This window comes from Balaenoptera physalus (assembly GCF_965194825.1).
Source record: "Balaenoptera physalus genome assembly, chromosome: 1".
In the NCBI taxonomy this organism is placed as follows: domain Eukaryota; kingdom Metazoa; phylum Chordata; class Mammalia; order Artiodactyla; family Balaenopteridae; genus Balaenoptera; species Balaenoptera physalus.
In genome coordinates, this window is record NC_138882.1 from 143805209 (window position 1) to 143824183 (window position 18975).

The 18975-nt window shown below is 41.0% G+C and overlaps 1 protein-coding gene across 13 annotated transcripts in view; it reads right to left on the minus strand.

Annotated features, from left to right (window-relative positions):
* Positions 1 to 18975, minus strand: part of NFIA (nuclear factor I A) — a 392763-nt gene that overhangs the window by 19019 nt on the left and 354769 nt on the right. For 8 of the 13 annotated variants that reach the window (XM_082453615.1, XM_082453621.1, XM_082453620.1 and 5 more), the window contains 2 exons: positions 18239 to 18330; positions 5306 to 5408 (listed from right to left, as the gene is read on the minus strand). The exons of 2 other annotated variants lie outside the window; for them this stretch is intronic. In XM_082453615.1, the coding sequence (XP_082309741.1) occupies positions 5337 to 5408; positions 18239 to 18330 (164 nt within the window). In that variant the 3' untranslated portion in view covers positions 5306 to 5336. Of the gene's footprint in view, positions 1 to 5305; positions 5409 to 8108; positions 18331 to 18975 lie in introns of those variants that run through there. 3 more of the 13 variants (XM_082453613.1, XM_082453617.1, XR_014261496.1) reach the window with 2 other exon arrangements.

Sequence of the window (18975 nt, forward strand, 5' to 3'; positions counted from 1 at the left end):
GTTAAGCAAGGGTCCTGGAGTTCAGAGAAAGCAGTGATGGTCTTTGTGGACAGAAATGGAAGGAGAGCCGGACAAACAATACCAGGAACTCTGCCACTCAACTTCTCTGTGAACTTGAGTTTAGCAAGAAAGTGGGTACAGCAATAATAAACCAATGCTTCAACACCTGAGTGTTACTCTATAGCATCTTGGCCCTGGAGCAGTTCTTTCCTGATAGGTGAGCATACCCGGCATTGCAGGGTATGGCATTCCCAGTACTCCAGCTTCAGCAGCTGCATCCCTGCACAGTGACAGGTGATAAGTCAGATAAATAGCTCAAAAGAAAGCACTGCTGTGGGGATTCAGAGAAGAAACTACCTGGCTCAGGGAAGATGGACTGAGTCCGTTGTGAATCTGGTCTCAGTTTGTGCCTCTGATTAAGAACACCTTCCTAGCACTGTGGTTGTGAGGATGAAGTGAAATAATACATGAAAATATGGAAGTGTTTTGTCTTTTAACTTAAACTAAGCTGTTAAACTAAGGTGATGCTTTTTTTATGTATGTGTCTTCCTTTCTGACATGGGGAAGACAGAAACCTTATCTCTATATGCTAGCCCATATAGGCCTAGTACATAATGGGCAGTCACTTTTCTTGGATAAATACAATAACAGCCTGAGTATGCTGGCTATATCCTCTTTTCTCTCAATCTCTTGAACTTAGCCTAGCTGAAATGCTAGACACATTAAGGATTTTTAAAAACCAAATTAAATGTGAATATGCGTCCAAATAAAACCCTTTGCTATGAACATAGTAAGTTTCTTCTATTGGATAAAGATGTGAATAAAAGTAGAATCCACATAGATGACATTCTGTAGAAATGAACGATAAAATTAGTTTCTTTGGGGGCGGCAGTTTACTTATGACGACTGAATGAAATCAGGACTCACAACCCTAAGAGTTTCTCTGCCTTTGGCCAGGAAGGATTGGCCAAGCTGCAGAAAGATAATAATCTGCATATGTGATAGTCTCTACTATACTATTGGTCACTCAATTCCAAATTACTGAGAATCACATGTTCTCTCCTTTGTCTAGTTTTTGTTTCTCTTCTTTCTTACTCATAAATATCTATCCAATTTTGACTCATTCTCCACTATCCTTTGAACTTCTGCCTTAAGGGTTGTTGCAGGAAACAAAGTAAACATAACTGCCAATGTCAATTTTTTTTTTTTTTTTTAAGTAACTCTGGCAAAATGGTGGATGGGAGGAATTCGATACTCAAATGCTTTGCAGATTTTCCTGAGGATTTAATCTATCCATGCAGATCTTAATTCTTCTGAAGACAAAATAATTTGATAGTTGACCTGATAGTTCAAAAAGTTTTACATTCATCAGTGTGTTGGTAGACTGATGCAGATCTAATGTTATTTTCATTCATGCTGAATCTTAGGGCAAAACAGTACTCTCATCCTTCAGCAATTTTCTTTTAGAAACAGAGGCCACCAATTTGGAAACATGCTCGTTGGATGGAGCTACATGGAAGGCACAGGATGAAGAGGGCAAGCTATTTCCTGGACACAAATCAGGCACTTGGAGAAGCTGCCTTCTCTCTCCTGCTCCCTTAGAGTTATTCAGTGGGTACAATCCCTCATCTTACTACGGAGCTTAATTCTGTGCCTGGTTCTTATTCAAAGCAAGCAGCCAGGAAGGGGTGCAGAGGGACAGTCCAGATTTGACGTCACTGTCCCCAGAACTGAGGAGCACTAGTGAATTCCATAAGGAGTGTCATTCTGCAGTTCTTGTTTTACAAAGGTCATTGTGATGCAAGGCCCAGGGGAAGAGCCAAGCAAATAGCGTTCCTGGAAGATGGTGGGGGTGGGTTAAGGGAAAGGATTATGTTATTAGGAGGGAGGGGTGAAGAGAATTTGGTACATCTTTAGACTTTGACAGGAAAAAATATTTGGGAAGAAGCCAGCAGAGAGATACAGCCTGGCCCTAGCTGAATGGTAATGATGGAACTAATAGCAACATTGAGAGCTATCCAGATACCAGAGAGAACAACTGGCAGATATTAAAATCATTATAAGATGTGAAATTATACCTCTTGCTGCGTCATTATCACTACATTTCATAATATTTGTCTAGAAAAGCACACAAAGCCTATCAGGTTAAATTAATCCTAATGATCAATTTCAGTTTTTTATTCTAATTAAACAATTTCGATTTAATTAATGTGAGCACAGAAATTAGGCAAAATTACAAATGTAAATGCTGAACTTTAAATCCAAGGTCCTCCCGGCTCCCTGCCTCCTATAGAAGTACCTTAAAATATTTGCCTGTGAAAGTAGATGGGAGTTTTAACCTTTGTCTGCACTGTGAAGGACAGAAGTTAGAAAAATACACCACCGAAAGCTTCCCCAGAGCACAGACAGAAGCACAGGTTTAAAACCCACCCCCCCACCCCACACACACACACCACACGCACACAATACTAGGTGGTAGTGTGTGAAGATAAATTCTGCACGGTGAACTTTGGAAGCATATGCTTTTGTTCCTCAGGATTCCAATGCACTTGGGTCAGTCTAATGGATATGGAACTTCTATAAAACACCTCTGTAAAATAGAAACTGTTCACCCGTATCCTCAGCCACATATTAAACTACCAGTCCCTTCCCTCCCTGGTGTCAGAGACCCTGCCTCTCAGACCTGCTTTGCCTCTGATTAGCTGTGTGGCTTCACAAGTCGTTTCAACTCCCTGAGCTTGGGCCCTCTTGTCTGGAGGGGCTGTTTTATCAAAAGTATACACACTTTATTCCAAAATGCACTTAAAGTCATACCTGAAAAATGATGGGGTGTGGAGGTGACAATCTTTAAGAAAACTATCAGCTTCAGGATTCTGAATTTCTGTAACTTCCCAAAATACCAGCATCTTAAAATGGATTTGAAAATGGCATGGGGTACATGTGTCTGAGTCACCCTATAAACACCTTTAAAGAACCTTTCTTCTCCCTTAATAAAAATCCTAAGGAGATGGGATCCAGAGCTCTACAAGTTTGAAGAAGAAAAGGACCTGTAAATGGATTCTTTCCCTACAAAGAAGGAAAAAGATGGCAAAAATATGAAACAGAAAAAAAGATAATGAAAAGAAATGCATGTTCTTTTTTTTTTTTTTTGTATTTAAAAAACTTGTCCTGGTGAATCTTACTTAATAACATGTCTGTAGTGTCACAGAGTCTTGGTCTTAGAAGAATGTTATATGCAGCGTAAGGTTCTATGTTATTTCTTTTATCCATAAAATAGCCACAACTTCTTTTCCCACAAATAAGCCTTCATCCACGAGCCCTCATCATGACTTGTTCACAATTGTATATGAGAATTATTTGACAGCAATCGATCCACTATTACTGTTTGGGGACATTAAAGGAGAACAGCAGAGTAATTTAACAATATAGTTGATTAGTGTAATAATCATCATTAAATTTAGTAATAATAGTGGGATTTCTCCTTACCTTGGTTAATGATCATGGACAATTCATTTCTTGACTGCCAGTGGTAGAAACGGTTTTTAAAATATTAACTTCTGCCTCTTGGGAATGACACTTAGCCCATCACATTTAATTTTTGACCTTCACTGAACAGCATGATCCTAATCTCTTGATTTTATAATCTTAACTAGGAAACATTAAAATATGGATTGACTCCAGTTGGCAGGAATCTTTATGTTCTTTTCACTAAAAAAGCTATAAATCCAATGGTTGACCTTTTATTTCCAGGTCACAAATGACACCCACTCACTTTTGTCCATTCACATAGGATTTATGTTAGGGTCTACAGGTATAAGCCATGAAAGTTGAACTTTAATGAAATGTCTTTCAAAGATGTGCACTTAACCAAAAATGTCCCACAAAAAATTAGCGGATGGCCTTTTAAAAACATCTATTATATCTTCAGGTTCACTGCTGGCTTCAACTAAATCTATTTTTCACTTGTAGTAAGTTTCTTTTAATAGTAGCATTTTTCTGAGGATATAAATTAGGCTTGTGTTTGGGATGATAATAGTACCTTAGTTCCCAATTTAAGTTTCTAAACTGAAAGATTTCTGAAATGTTCTCTTTACCATCACCATAATTCATCTATCTCCAGCTGAAAAATGTTCCTTGTCCTTTTTCACAGAATCAATTGTATTGATGGGAGGTGTTCTGTGTTGTCAATCAGGGAAATGTGATTTGATGGGACCCCAAAGCAGTGAGATGGGGGAAGGAATACCAAACCCGCTCAGGTCCACGCCATCTGAGTGAGATCAATGTTTCCCATAATACTCTTCCTGTCATGTAGCACCCTGTCACAATTAATAATGTAGAAGGAGCTGATTAACTTAAGTAAAGTGCTCTCTGCTGTGTAAACACATAAAGATCTATGAGGCAAAAAGGGGGGGGACAGGAAAGAACAAAACGTCATTTTTATTTTTCATGTGGCCACGTTCTCACTTTCCATTCTTCTCTTGTAACAATTACTATACCAGCCATTCTGACGGAGTCGATAAATTGATTTGGGTCTTGATGCTGCAGCAAAGCAGACTGATCTGAGACACCATTATCTGCATTGGAGAGAGTGTGTGTGTGTGGTGGGGCTGCACTTTGGTGGCAGAGGGCAAAGGGGCAAGGTCAGGAAAGGCAAGTCGGCATTGTTCTAGATGGGAAATTAAGGCTCTACACGGAGTTTCTGGAATGGATAGATGCATGCATGTGTGTGCGCATGTGTGTGCATGTTACGTGTGTGCATGTGTGTGTTGGGAATGGATGGAGAAAAAGAAGCCTTCAACTTGGCTAAAGGATGCAGCCTAAGTAATACAGTATGCACCACTTATTTAAGTCCCGGTGGTATTTCAGTCACTCACAGCCATCTGCAATTCAATGAGGATCACCACCCCATTAGAGCCAATCATGTCAGCTGCGTATCTGACAAAATAAACATTCCGAAACTGTGCTCCTAGGTTCATAACTTGTTTTTGCACTGGGATTTTTTTCCTTCTCTCCCTCATCCAGCATAAAGTTTAATAGTGTTTTAATATGAAATTATACCATACATAGAAACTCTCCATATACATTCTTCAGTGAATTTTTCCTCACAACCAGAAACTGAAGCTGTTAGCTGAGCTTTAACTTGCTCCTTGGGAGTATGCTAAGTATGTTCTTAATAAATAAATATCATTCCACTAGCTAGTGAGAGAATTAATGGCACAGTTTATGGAAAATGGACGTGGGAGGATGGAGGGAGAGACGACGCAGCCCAGGGGAAAAATTACCAGATTACCTCTGGGGTTCTCACCATATTAACATTTCTATGTCTCTACCGGCAATCACGGGTGCCTGGTCCCAAAGATGAAGGAGGTGCATCCTGCCTCACTTCTGGTGCTGACGGAGGTTCCATTCTAAGGAGTGAAAAGGCAGCAGCACACGTCAGCTTTCCCTGTGCCAGGATGGGGTGCTGGGGGCTTTACATTCTAACCATATTGAATTTTCACAAAACTCTAAGTGGAATGCAGGAATTAATTTATAATTTTATAAATTATAAAGGGTATGTCATAATTATAAATTATGACATCTAAGGGTCAGAAAGGCTAACAATTACCCCAAGGTCACTGTAGAAGTCTGCTCAGGCTGCCATAACAAAATACCATAGACTGAGTGGCTTAAACAACAGAAATTTATCTTCTCACAGTTCTGGAGGCTGGAAGTCCAAGACCAAAGTTCTAACTGATTTGGTACCCGGGGAAGGTCATCTCCCTGGCTTGCAAATGGCTGCCTTCTTGCTGAGTCGTCACATGACAGAGAGCATGCTCTCTGGTGTCTTTTCTTTTCTTTTTTTTTAGCTGCATTGCGTGTCTTATGGGATCTTAGTTCCCCGACCAGGGATTGAACCTGGGGCCACAGCAGTGAAAGCACTGAGTCCTAACCACTGGACCACTAGGGAATTCCCTGTCTTTTCTTAAAAGACCACTAATCCCATCATAAGGGTCTCACCCTCATCTAAACCTAACTACCTTTCAAAGGCCCCATCTTCAAATACTATCACATTGGGGGTTAGGGTTTCAACATATGAAATTGGGGGGGGGGTTTACAATTTAATCCATATGAGTCATGTACTGAGATAAATCAAAATCAAGTCCATCTGGCTCCAAAGCTTCTATTTTCTCTACTATGTTATACTGCCTTGGAGAGGAGAGTACCTCATGACCATAGGTCTTAATGCTGCTACTACCTGTAAAATCTCAGACCTCATGCATGTTAAACCAAGCTAAGTTAAGGTTTCTTCACATATAGCGATCCCGCTGTGCCCTTCACCTGCTTCCCATCTCCCGCAGAATAAAGTCCAAGTGCCTTATCATTGTATAAAGGCATGTATGTATTCAAGACTAGACCCCGTTTAACTTGCCAGCCTCATTACTCAACATTCTCTGTCATTTACCTTACATTAACCAACATACGAAACAGAATTCTCTGAACACACACCACTGTTTCTCTGCATGTGCTGTTCCCCTCTCCTGGAATGGAACTATTTCTGTCTCCTTCCAAACTAGCTCATGTGAAATCTCCTCTAGAATATCTTCCATGAATTCCCTGCTTCTCCCCTGGGTTAATTATCTACTCTCTGTACTACCTGTAGATTATACATACTTCAACTGTTTCCCTTACCATATCTTACTATAATTTGTTTACTTTTCTCCTTAAAAGTCTGTGAGCAATGGATGGCAGGGATTGGATCATATATATCAGTAGTACCCTGGTGTGGTAGGTACCAGGGATATAGTATGTGCTCAGTAAATTCTGGTTTCACAATCACATAGCTGGTGAGTGGGACAGATGAGCTAGGAACCCAGATATTTTGACTCCTAGTCCAGTGCTCATTTTACTCTACCAAGATGCACTATGGTCAGTTCCCTTACTAGACCTTTCTATTGTATTGTCCTTCCATTCCCCCCACCCCTGACCCCCAGTACTACTGCTTCCCCAATACACATACATACACACTTGGCCATAGAGCCACGGACGGGAGATTGTACTTGAGAGGGGCAGAACCTGTGTTCCACGAAGGCTGCCTTAAATGCAAGGCTGCCCTGGGCTGCCCTGGGCCGCAGCTCCATTTAGCCCAACACATTCCGATTCTGGGGGTTGGGGGGCAGGGGGGTGGGAGGGGTGGCAGCATGTGCGGGGAAGGGAGAGTGTGAGGGCGAGGAACACCGGACCAGGACAGCCTGTCCTAACCCAGTGTCCCAGCTCCAACCCAGGGATCCAGCTTATCACAAGATCATGTGGTTCATTAGTTAATGTGTAAAGCATTTGGAAAGTGAAAAGCCAATTAGAAGTGCTAAGTTACTTTGTCTCTGCTATAAAGGAAGCGATGTGAAGCCTAAGGAAAAATTCTCAGGTGAATATTTTGGGGGAAGCCTGCACTGTGGAATGTAACTCAAGGAATAGGCTGCAACGAAAGGCTACACCCCCCAAAACATAGGCCACTGATAAAAGAATGTGCCTTCGTCCTCAATAAACAAACAGGAAGGTAAACAAGTGGGTGTGGGAAAAGTGGCCAGGAAGAATCACTGAGAACTCACGTGAGATCTTTGAGAATCTCACATTAGACAATAGGCTCTGGCCTTGGAACTGTGTGTATCTGTGGAACCTTCAAGGTCTTAGACTCATTAGAAGGCCTGGGAAAGCCTGTGTCCTAAAGGAACCCCTCCTAACGCGAACAGTCATTATTTAGAGTGCAGAAACATTTGGTAAAGCAAATTCTTCCCCGGTATGGGATTTTCACAGGCAGGGGCTTTGTGGAAAGTGGGAACCCCACCTGTACTGCCTTCTCTCCTCAGAGCATGTAGCAGGGCCAATGCACTCATTTTCCTGTTCTCTGAACTCTGTTGACTCAAGCTCAGCAAAACCAGGCTCTTTTCTTTTGCAAAGGAAGCATCTGGTTCCAAGTCATAAAAGAGAAACCCAGAACCTATTGCTGACTGTTTGATAAGCACCTGGGAGGGCACGCGGAGGGCACTGTTTCCCAGAGTTCCCCTGCAATTACAAAGGCACATGTCCTTCAACGCAGCCTCTTCAGAGTCCTCGTTTACCAGAAGTACCTTGACCCAGCCCTGTGGGAGCTGGTCTGCAGAAAACTCCAGTACTTCTGCCCAAATCCTGGACTCCAACAGAGGGCTGAAATGAGATGATCACTGTACACTCATACATGCACACAGCATACCTGTCTCCTAGATGCACAGGGAGTGAGTGTGGAGGAAAGGCACTGGAAGGAGACAAGCAGCAAGAGAGGAAAGGAGTCAAGTGCAAGAACAGGAGTTGAAAACAGCATGAAACCTACCAGGGAATGGGAAAAAGGAAGATGGCAGATACTGTTAACAGTCTACCCACTATCTATTGCCCTTTCTTTCTGCAATTTTGTTTGGGGAAGACAATGTGACCAACCCTGGGTAATGAGTCATGATCATAGCCAATCAAGATAGTTTTGTGTTGGCTTTCTTGGCATCCTTTGCAACTAAAGATTAAAATGTGACTAGTTTTAGTCAATGAGACCCAAGTAGAAATTTGCTAACAGGAAACAGGGAAGGAATAAGGCAGGATCTTTGTTCCCTGATGTAAGAGGAATAATGGGGAAGGATATGGGTATGATGCCTGGAGCTGCAGCAGTCATTTTGCAGTCAGAGGCACCTGCTTGTGGATGCTAAGAATGGTAGAGCAGAACGTTAGGAAGAGCAAGGTTCCTGCTGGCATCATGTAGCAGCTGAAACAATGCCAACAACCACTCACTGACAGTTTTCTTGCTATGTGAGGAAAAAAAAAAAAAACCTGATTGGTTTAAGCCACACTTAATTGGGTTTTCTTCTATGAGGTAGATACTTTATCACCTTCATTTCATAGATAAGGAAACAGAATTTTAAAGGGTAACATGTCCAAGATCACTCAGATAAATGGCACAGCCTGGACGTGAAAACAAGTCTATCGTACTCTCCAATTCATGACTTTTTCCTTGTTCCCCTAAAGAAATCAGACCATGAGCGTCAAGAGCATTTCCCTTAGGAACCCTCCTCCGCTGCTGGTGGGAATGTAAGTTGGTGCAGCCACTATGGAGGACAGTATGGATTGTCCTCAAAAAACTAAAAATAGAGTTGCCATATGATCCAGCAATCCCATTCCTGGACCTATATCCAGACAAAAATATAATTCAAAAAGATACACACACCTCCTATGTTCATAGCAGCACTATTCACAATAGCCAAGACATGGAAACAACCTAAATGTCCATCGACAGATGAATAGATATAAAGAAGATGTGGTACACATATAGAATGGAATACTACTCAGCCATAAAAAAAGAATGAAGTAATGCCATTTGCAGCAACATGGATGCAACAAGAGATTATCATACTAAGTGAAGTAAGTCAGAAAGAGAAAGACAAATACCATATGATATCACTTATATGTGGAATCTAAAATTTGACACAAAAATGAACTTTTATGAAACAGAAAGACTCACAGACATAGAGAACAGACTTGGGTTGACAAGGGGGAGGGGAGAGTGAGAAAGAGATGACGTGGGAGTTTGGGGTTAGCAGATGTAAACTATTATATATAGAATGGATAAACAACAAGGTCCTACTGTATAGCACAGGGAACTATATTCAATATTCTGTGATAAACCATAATGGAAAAGAATATATATAAAAAAAGAATGTATATATATGTATAACTGAATCACTTTGTTGTACAGCAAAAATTAACACAACATTGTAAATCAACTACATTTCAGTTTAAAAAAAAAAGAGCATTTCCCTCAGTATCCTGAAACTTCCACTGATTAGAAACATCATTATCAAGACACATTTCAGGGCTGGAAATTTTGACAGCAGTTCTGCATTTGATACTGTGGTTTTCTGACTTCACTGTAAGGCTATCATCAAATTCTGATCTAACTCCTCTCAGCTCTTTACACCCATTCACAGCTTCTTGTTTCAGTCTTTTCCCCCACTTCATTTTCTATCCCACTTTTCCCACAATCTCGAGGGCTAATTAAATAAATAGCAGACGTTTGGTCCCTTCTCTTCTTCCACGAAATCTAAAATTTCCTGCGAAATCTCCCTTTTCTCTTCCCCTTCTCCATTGCCACTGATCTCATTTAAATACCGGAAAAGAAGCAAGCATGAAAGGAACCACTATTTATTGTGCACCTACTGTGTGTCAGATCCCACGTAAGCACCTCACCTTAATTCTTTCAACGATCATCAATTCGCTTCAAGTAAGAGGTTTCCCCAAATTTTTTTGGAGCAAGGCAACAAACAAACAGAAAGGCTAAAACCAAACCAAAATATGCCATTAAACATGACGGGATCTCCGAAGTACTAAAAACTGAGGGAGAAAAAGGAGACCAGTACCTAGAACTGAGGCTCTTGCTTGGTTCAGAAGTGAAATTTGTGGCCGAGGACAACTAAAACGCGCTGCCCAATTAAAACTTGAAAGACAACGGTTCTGTTTATTGAAAAATGTGTTTTAAGCCTGTCTCATAGGCTGTCCGTGAGTCAGCTGCCAAGTGGCAAGAACTTACAGGCTGGGGTGGGGGCTGGGAAGCTGGGGGAGTCGCTCCTGCCCACAGTAAGAGGGAGCAGATGGCAGGCGTAACATCTCCGCGAGGCGGTGCTGACTATTCAACACCTACGGCTGGAGCAGAGAACATAAGAGAAAAAAATGACCAGGCACTGCCTTTCCCCGCAGATTCTGGGGGGGTACATTCATTTGCCACAGTCCTTGCCACCCTCAGAGACATGATTTCCCCTTGGGAAGTCTCTTCTTCCTTGGGGCACAATTTGGCTTAAGAGGAGAAACGGCGTGCAGGGCAAGGATAGATGTGCCCAGTTGAATGAGGCTTTTGGAGTACCTTTAGGGCAGATGCTGAGTGAAAGAATCCACGAGATACTGATCTTGTGGAGGTGTTGTCCTAATTTTGTCCTAACTGGATGGTTACTTTAGATCCCGTGTTTGGTGGGCAGGTTCTGCCCATATCTACACAGTAGCACATGAGGACGCATACAAGTCCTTCCCTGATGGGGCATGCTGAAGGGAGTGTGGGCTCTGGAATCAGAAGCGGGTTTGTGTCCTGGCTCTACGAACCCCCGGCTATGTGGTTCTGGGGAAGTCACTTCCCTCTCTTTAAACCTCAGTTTTTAAATCTGTATAATGGGGATAATAATAACAGCTCTGCCTACTTCAAAGGGTTGCTCTGAAGATCAAATGAGAAAACACTTTGTAATCCAGAAAATACTGTTTAAGTATGAGTTTAGTTATCAACTGAACAACAAATGCTATTATTTGGTGAGCATTTAACAGGTGTCAAGCATTTACTTTCTCTACACTAACAGAATTTAAGACTCAAAGCAACCGTAGAAGGTAGATAAATACAGTTATCACCATTTTACAGTTAATAAACCAGGCTAGAAAAATTGAATTACAAAGAAAAAATTTTAAAAACTACAAAAAATGAAGCACACATACTACTGCTAAGTGATGAAATAAAGCTCCAACCAAGATCTGAAAGGAAAGCTCACAATCTCAGCTGCTCTGCTATCTGGGCTCTGGGCAGAGGCTGGCTGTTCTCACAGATGCAGACTAATGTCATTAGTAAAGGTCTTTTTCCCAGGCAGGATGAGAGAATGAACTCAGTCTTGATTTCACAGATGCAGGCTAATAGGAAACTGGGGCAGGTCTTCAGAAGAACCAAGTGCAGCGTCGGTCCTATTCCTTGATGTAAGAGGATGAGTCAATCTTAGACCATAAAGAGAAAACGATCAGTAACCTTTCATTATAAATGGTTAAGGACGAAGATAGTATTCAGGAAAGAGAGAAGTTCTGGAGACAGACTGGTTCAAACCCTGGCTACCTCGTTTGCCATGGGGCAAGTACACTCTTTGAAACTTCAGTTTCCTCGTCTGTTAAATAGGGATAACAGCACCAATCTTAGAGGGCTCTGAGGCCTGTAGGGAGTGCAGGCACACAACCTGGCACGCACTGGAGCTTAATAAATGCCCATTTGGCCAATTAACTTTTTTCAAAGTTAGGAGTAAATGGAATTTTATCTGCCATTCCTCTCCAATCCTGGGAGTTTTCAGTTGTATGGGCTTGTAACGAAAATGCTCAGATCCAATTCTAACTAGAAGCGGGAGGATAATTTTTTACTTTCCTTTCTCTAACGAAATCTGAGTTTCCTGCCTTTGCAAATTATCCAGGCTGCTCCTTGAACTTCTGTGTGGTACCTAACCTCCTACAGGCAGGCAGCTGGAGTCGGGGCAGGGAGGGGGCAGGGAATGGCTTCAGCTCACTGCAGTGCAATCTCAAGTGAGCTTGGTGTCCTGGGTGAGAACATTACGCAAGAAGGGCTGTTTCTTGGAAATGAGGGATTGGGGGAGTGGGGTCTGGCTGATATGCCAGCAGTGGGAAAGGATTCTAATTTTATCTGCTTGGTCCAGAGAAGACAGAACTCAGCGTGTCTCTCTACCTAAGATGGGATAAAGCCTTATCGACCAGCTCATGGCAAAAATTAAAAGTACAGAAAAAAGGTAAAATGTATAAGAACCAGACCCATATCATCAGTCCAAAGTTAGACAAGGACAGAAAAACTATCTAGCCTTTTCTGTCCCTTCCACCCTTTGGGAAGTTCTTCTACCCAGCTCTCTGGTCTCAAAGCCTCTTAGGCAAATCCTTATTGTAACTGGTTTCACACTGCATTATTAATGTTGTTGTCATTACTATTATTCTTTACATCTGTTTCCTCTATTAGACTTTGAACAACTTGAGGAGAATTGTTACTCCCCGACTTCTGTAGGTGTTGGGAATATAGTCAGAAATGATGAGTGATTGATGAAAGGGACTTAGGAAGTTTTTTGCAGATTGCCTGAGCTTTGGTTTCTTAGGCAGAGTTTCAGGAATATGACACACAGAATGGCAACAGATCCAAACGCTCTCCACATCCACCACCTCCCTATGTTCCTTGTGCATCCCCACCAAAGGCAGACAACGGGTGCTATGCCCATAATTTAGCTCTGCAGGGACCTCTCCAGATCAGCAGGTTTCCAGCACAGTGAAGTGTGTGGTTTGTGCATACATTTGTAAATTTCATGAGGCAAAGGCAGCCACACTGCTTGCGAGTCAGGCAGCTAAATGATTTATTAAGCAAAGGTTACGGCACCTGGGCCTTTTTGTCAACAAATCAGGCCCATGCCATGCCAAGCGATTCTTCTAATAACCCAAATGGTAATTCGGTTTTAAATAGCATTTCAGATACCACAATTCTGTTGAGGTAAGAACAGTGATAGATTTGGGTGGCAGGGAAGAAATGCCTGTTTTCTAGTATTGTTTGCACTCGTTTTTCATTTTAAAGAATTAGTCCTCATTGGTGTTCTGCAGGTTAAGCATTTTATTTGAACATTCTGATTAAACTAGAACCTGAATAAAAATGAGTTCTTTGCTCAGTCCTTCTGTGTGGGGATTGGTATTTCTATTTATTACCTCACGATGAAATACTAACTTTTTTTCTCTAAATAAATGCCTCCTCTTAATGGCTCTCGTTTTCAGGGATCAGATTAAATTATGAGATGCAACTGAAATGGCCATTGGCTTTCTGCTGTTTGAGACGATGCCATGCTCTCTTATATCATTCAGTGGGCGTGCAGGGGACATTAATAGTGTCCCAAGTGAAGGAAATACTCTATGCCCCAGAGTCTTTTCTATATGTTAGTATCAACTGTCATGGTGGACAATATTGAAAAATAAGAGATTCGGGGGGGGGGTCACAGTTTCTTAGAACAGATGGGTGTTCTAAAGGCTGTCAGGAGATGGCTACCCCCCCATGTTAATGATGAGCTACAAAATGGAGGAGTATACGGAAAACGAAAGGCAAATCATGATAGTAGCAGAGGTAGCAGACAAGTGATTCAGAAGAATGGGACAGATAACTTGGCAGGAATGTTCCAACAGAGCCAAAAGCTGGGGTGAGATAGACAGTGCAATTGGAAGGCAATCTGAAAGAAAACTAGCTCAAGGCAAGGCTAAAGAGGAGGCAATTCTGTCTCAGTGAAGGGAGGAATTCTCTGGAGGAAAAAAGATAGACTGGAAGGGAAGGAGGAGAAAAAATGGCTTTCAATTATCCATGCTATCTTTCCCTACCAATCATTACAGATGATGAATAGGTGCAATAAAATCCAATATTCAATTTTTCCTATTTACATGGAAAGAAGGCCATAATATATTGTTATGGGGAAGAAACAGCAGGTTACCAAACAGCGTATATAATATGATCTCATTTTTGCAATATATTTGTATGCGTAGAAGCAGTCTGGATGGATTTAGACAGAAATGTTAACAGTAGGACTACAAGTGATTTTTATTATTTTTCCCATCTGTATTTTCCACAATTAACATGTATCACGACTGTAATAAGAAAAAGTCATTATTTTTAAACTTCCTTATGAATCATGTAGATTCAACCCATATCTGCTGACTACCCACTATGTGTTGGACATGAGAGCACAAAATGACAGTGGATTTTTTGATAAACAATCCACTCTTCCTGGCTGTTTTACAGAATTTTAGACACTCAAGTGGAGAAAGGACCATGAAGAGTTTATCTAATGATTACATTTTTAAAATTGTGGTGAAATACACACAACATAAAATTTACCATCTTAACCATTTTTAAGTGGACAGTTTAGTGATATTCAGGACATTCACACTGTTGTGCAGCCATCACCACCATCCATCTTCAGAGCTTTTTTCATCTTATAAAACTAACTATACCACCAAACAATAACTCTCTACTCTGCCCCCTCCCCAGCTCCTGGCAACCACCATTCTACTTTTTGTCTCTATGAATTTGACTACACTAGGTACCTCACATAAGTGGAATCGTATAGTATTCGTCCTTTTGGGACTGGCCTATTCCACTTTGCATAATGTCTCCAAAGTTCATCTATGTTGTAACATACTGCAGAATTCCCTTTCTTTTCAATTCTGAATAATATGTATGATACCACATTAAAATGGTATATACACAATAAAATGTATATACCATATTTTGTTTATCCATTTATCTGTCAATGGACATTTGGATTGATCTTACCTTTTGGCTATTGTGAATAATGCTGCTACGAACATGGGTGTACAAGTATCTCTTGGAGACCTGGCTTTCAATTCTTTGGGGTATACACTCATGATTAGATTTTAGTGCAATCTCAGATTTAAAACCAGGGAATACGTCAGTGGTATTCCTGAGAGTTGAGCATCAGTCTCTGTTTGAATATCTGCAGGGAAAGGTGCTCACCGGCCCATGAGGCAGTACAGCACAGTGGTTTGAGAGCATAGGCCTTGGAGTCAGACAGAACTGGGGACGCATTTTTGCTCTGCTCCTCACCATGTGTGGCCTTGGGAAAATCAACAATCTCTTCCGATCTCAGGTTTCAAATCTATAAAGTGGAGATAATTATATATATCCTATTGGGTGGCAGTCAAGATTCGTTGGATAATGTACCTAAGGTACTTAGTACATAGAAAATGCTCAATAAATAGAGGCTATGTATAATCAAAGAACTCTTTTTTTTTTTTTTTAAAGAAAGGTCTTATGATAAACTGAAAGCTGCCTACTTCAAATGTCTATTCATTAGTTGGAATTCTATCTGCTGGAAAAAACAGGGACCATATCTAATCTGTCTTCTACAGGTTGATGTTTCAAGTATTTTAAGAGGTTTCTTTGGGGAAAAGGGAGACCATTTTATTTTGTATTTGTTTATGGATTTCTGTGCAGGATACCTCTCCTGCATTTTTAAAGCTTACCTATCTGCTTGGGTGACGCTTCAATTTTTACTTCTTTAAAGGCAGAAAAGAAAATATTGTTTTCCCAGGATACTTTTCCCATAATTCAATTAATACAAATTTCATGCCTTATTAACAAAAATATTTATATAGAAAAATGCAAGCTTGCCTAGGAAATTACTAATCTGCAGGCCATGTTCAAATTATGTCTTAAAAAATTCCTGTAAAAATTCCTCTTCTGAACTGATGTCCTCTCAAAAAGATTACCTAAAAATATTATTTTTATGATCTATATCTATATGTGCCTACCATTTTAAATGGTTCCAGAAAGTAGTTCCTTTAAAAAAAAAAAGAGTTAATATATATACCTAAATATTAAAATACTTAGAGCACATAATTTTTATCTCAGTATATTTTTTGGGGGAAAAAGAGTAACTCCATTAGCGCGGTTTCTCATAAGATAATTGGGGATGGCTTCCTTCAAGCCAAAAGTGGCAGGTGTCACTGTGATAAAAAACATTTAAGCTGTTGTCTCTATGATGCCAAATATTTAACAGAAACCCAAAAAATTCAGTTCCAGATGCCAATACTGGGTCTACATGACATCATTCATACAGATGCGTAGAAAATCTGGATTTTTAAGAATTGAATTTTTGTGGTCAACATCATGAAGACTCAGTTTCTGGGTTAAATAAGGCATTTGTGAAACAAAGCCATGTTGGAATAGAATACGTTTTGATTATAGAGAAACAAATTGAATGGAATGCAGGGTACAATTTCAGTTCAGTGAATCACAGCTTATATAAAAATACTATATAAAATACAAAACAGGACATTTCCAAACTGCATTTTTGAGGTTCTTAATGAAGTAACCTGAGCCCACTGGTGCTTTGAGAAAAGCAATCATCCCATGTAAAGCTACTGTCCCCAGTTTTCCCCTTCTCATTGACCTTGATCATGTGAGCCAAAAGTACAATAAGAAATGTTTCTCTACTGTAATGCCTTTGAGGTAATTATTCAACTTCAAATTCACCAGTTAAATATTTGAAGGTATGGGAAAATAAGCAATAAACTTGAACAATTTTATGGGGAGTACTGAATAGGCGATGTTAATCCCAGATGTCATGTACCTGCCAGTTTCAGAAGAAACAGCAGAAGTGGGAAATTCAAGAGTTAACCTTTATTCTCCCCTCCCTCCTTCCCCTCTCCCTCTCCTCCCAGCTGCCTCCTCTGAGGCTGTACTTTCTGTGACCCTGCTTCAGTGTAAGGAAGGCTTCAGATGCAATGCTGTTTAACCCACGCTGTCGACACAGCAATAAACTAAAACCCTTCGCAGAGAAAGCAAACGGACCCAGGAAAGCAAATCTATCTCGTTCATAAGCACCTGCTCATAGTGTTACAAACAAAGATGAATAGTTATAAATTAGGCATCTGGAGATTACATACCAAGGCACATGCACAAAATATCTTGGAGAATTTTTCAAACACTGTGTTGAGAACCTCAAAGAGAAAATTCTTTACGTCAATTCTGATAATATACAGTCACATTCTGATTAGGAGATCAGAGAGTAGTTTCTTCCCAAACTTGCATCTAATTCTATTCCACAAATCTCTAAGTATCTTTATATATGCTACCTTTGAATTCCGAAAGTCTTGCACTGTTTCTCAATTAACAGCAGCTATTTCAAAACTTTTAAAAGAGATTCTTTCTCCTTGGCCTATACTAGCACAAAACACAACTATCTATTGAAAAACAAACTCTAGATGTCCTGGCATACTCTTTTTCAATCACCTACCTCAAAATATGACATTGTATTCACATAATCCCCTCCCACCCCACTGGGGCCAGCGAAGCCAGTAACAAACACCTCCTATTTCAGTACCAACACCAGCAACTTAACAGCGCTCAGGAACCCTTTCTTTTCCTTTCTCTTAGAAAGTCTGCCAGGTTCCTGGGGACCCTATAATGAGTACATAAGAGTGACTGGCCCCCCATTCCCAGCATGCACTCTGATGTCGCCGGCAGCCAGAGTATACTTTCCAGGTTCAATAGGGGCCTACTTCTGTCTGCTTGCATGTAGAGAGGCACAGATTCCTAAAAGAGGGAGAACACACTATCCAGCCTGGGAGAATTTTCTTCCCATAGCAAAAGCAGGTCTGGCACAGAAACCCTCCTCTCCTAGCCCCTCAGTACAAGAAGCAAAAATTGCAGGCACTGTTTTCCATGATTTCTAAGAACACATGGAAATGTGGCTGAAGGGCCAGGATGGGTAGGGGTCGGGAGGAAAGGGGACTGAACAGGGGCTGGGAAATGCAGCCTGTTGTGCCGAAAGACGAGTTACAATGCACCTGATGAATAAAACAAGCTGCACCACATACAGAAAAGATGAGAGCGGCCCACCTGTGTCTGTTGAGGGATATTTACAAAGCTTGGATCCCGTGGTCCAACACTGACGAATCGGTTTGCGGGGGAGGTGCTGGGTGTCGAGTAGGCTGTGAAGGGAAGGGACACATGCGTTCAGGAAGCAGCACGAGATTGCACACACAAACAACACCAAAACACACAGTCTCCGAGCCTACGCGGCTGATTAACAAGGAAATGTGCAAACACTGTAGCTAGCAGAGGGATCTGGCTAGCAAGGGCATTTTAGACAGTCAAAAAGGGAAGGGGTGTTGGCTTCCAAAGACTGTTGGAATAAAACGATGTCAAATTGGTGCTCAGATGAGCTCTTTTCTCCTTCCATCATACAAATTAGAACATGCAGGACATTTGTAAAGTATACTTTCTGAGTTAAACATGAGCTCCGGGGTCAGAAAGAGATATCCTAGTCTTTAAAAGCACAGGAGAAAGAAATTAGGTAGAAAGGGGAGGAAAGTAGTTCATTTTACAACCTTACTTTTCACACTATTACCCTCCTAAAGATCATGAAATGTTCCTGTGCCTCTATCTCTAAATATGGAAGAGGAGTCTTTATAGAAGGGATTGGGTTCTCCAGAAAAGTGGTGGAAAACCATTTAGAGCACGCTGTCTTTACAGGCTCAGTGGGGCGTCTAGAATTTTATGATGCACAAAACGCTCTTACAGTATTAACATTTGTAGTCTTCCCACCCTAGAACCCTTCTGTTCAGGCACAAACC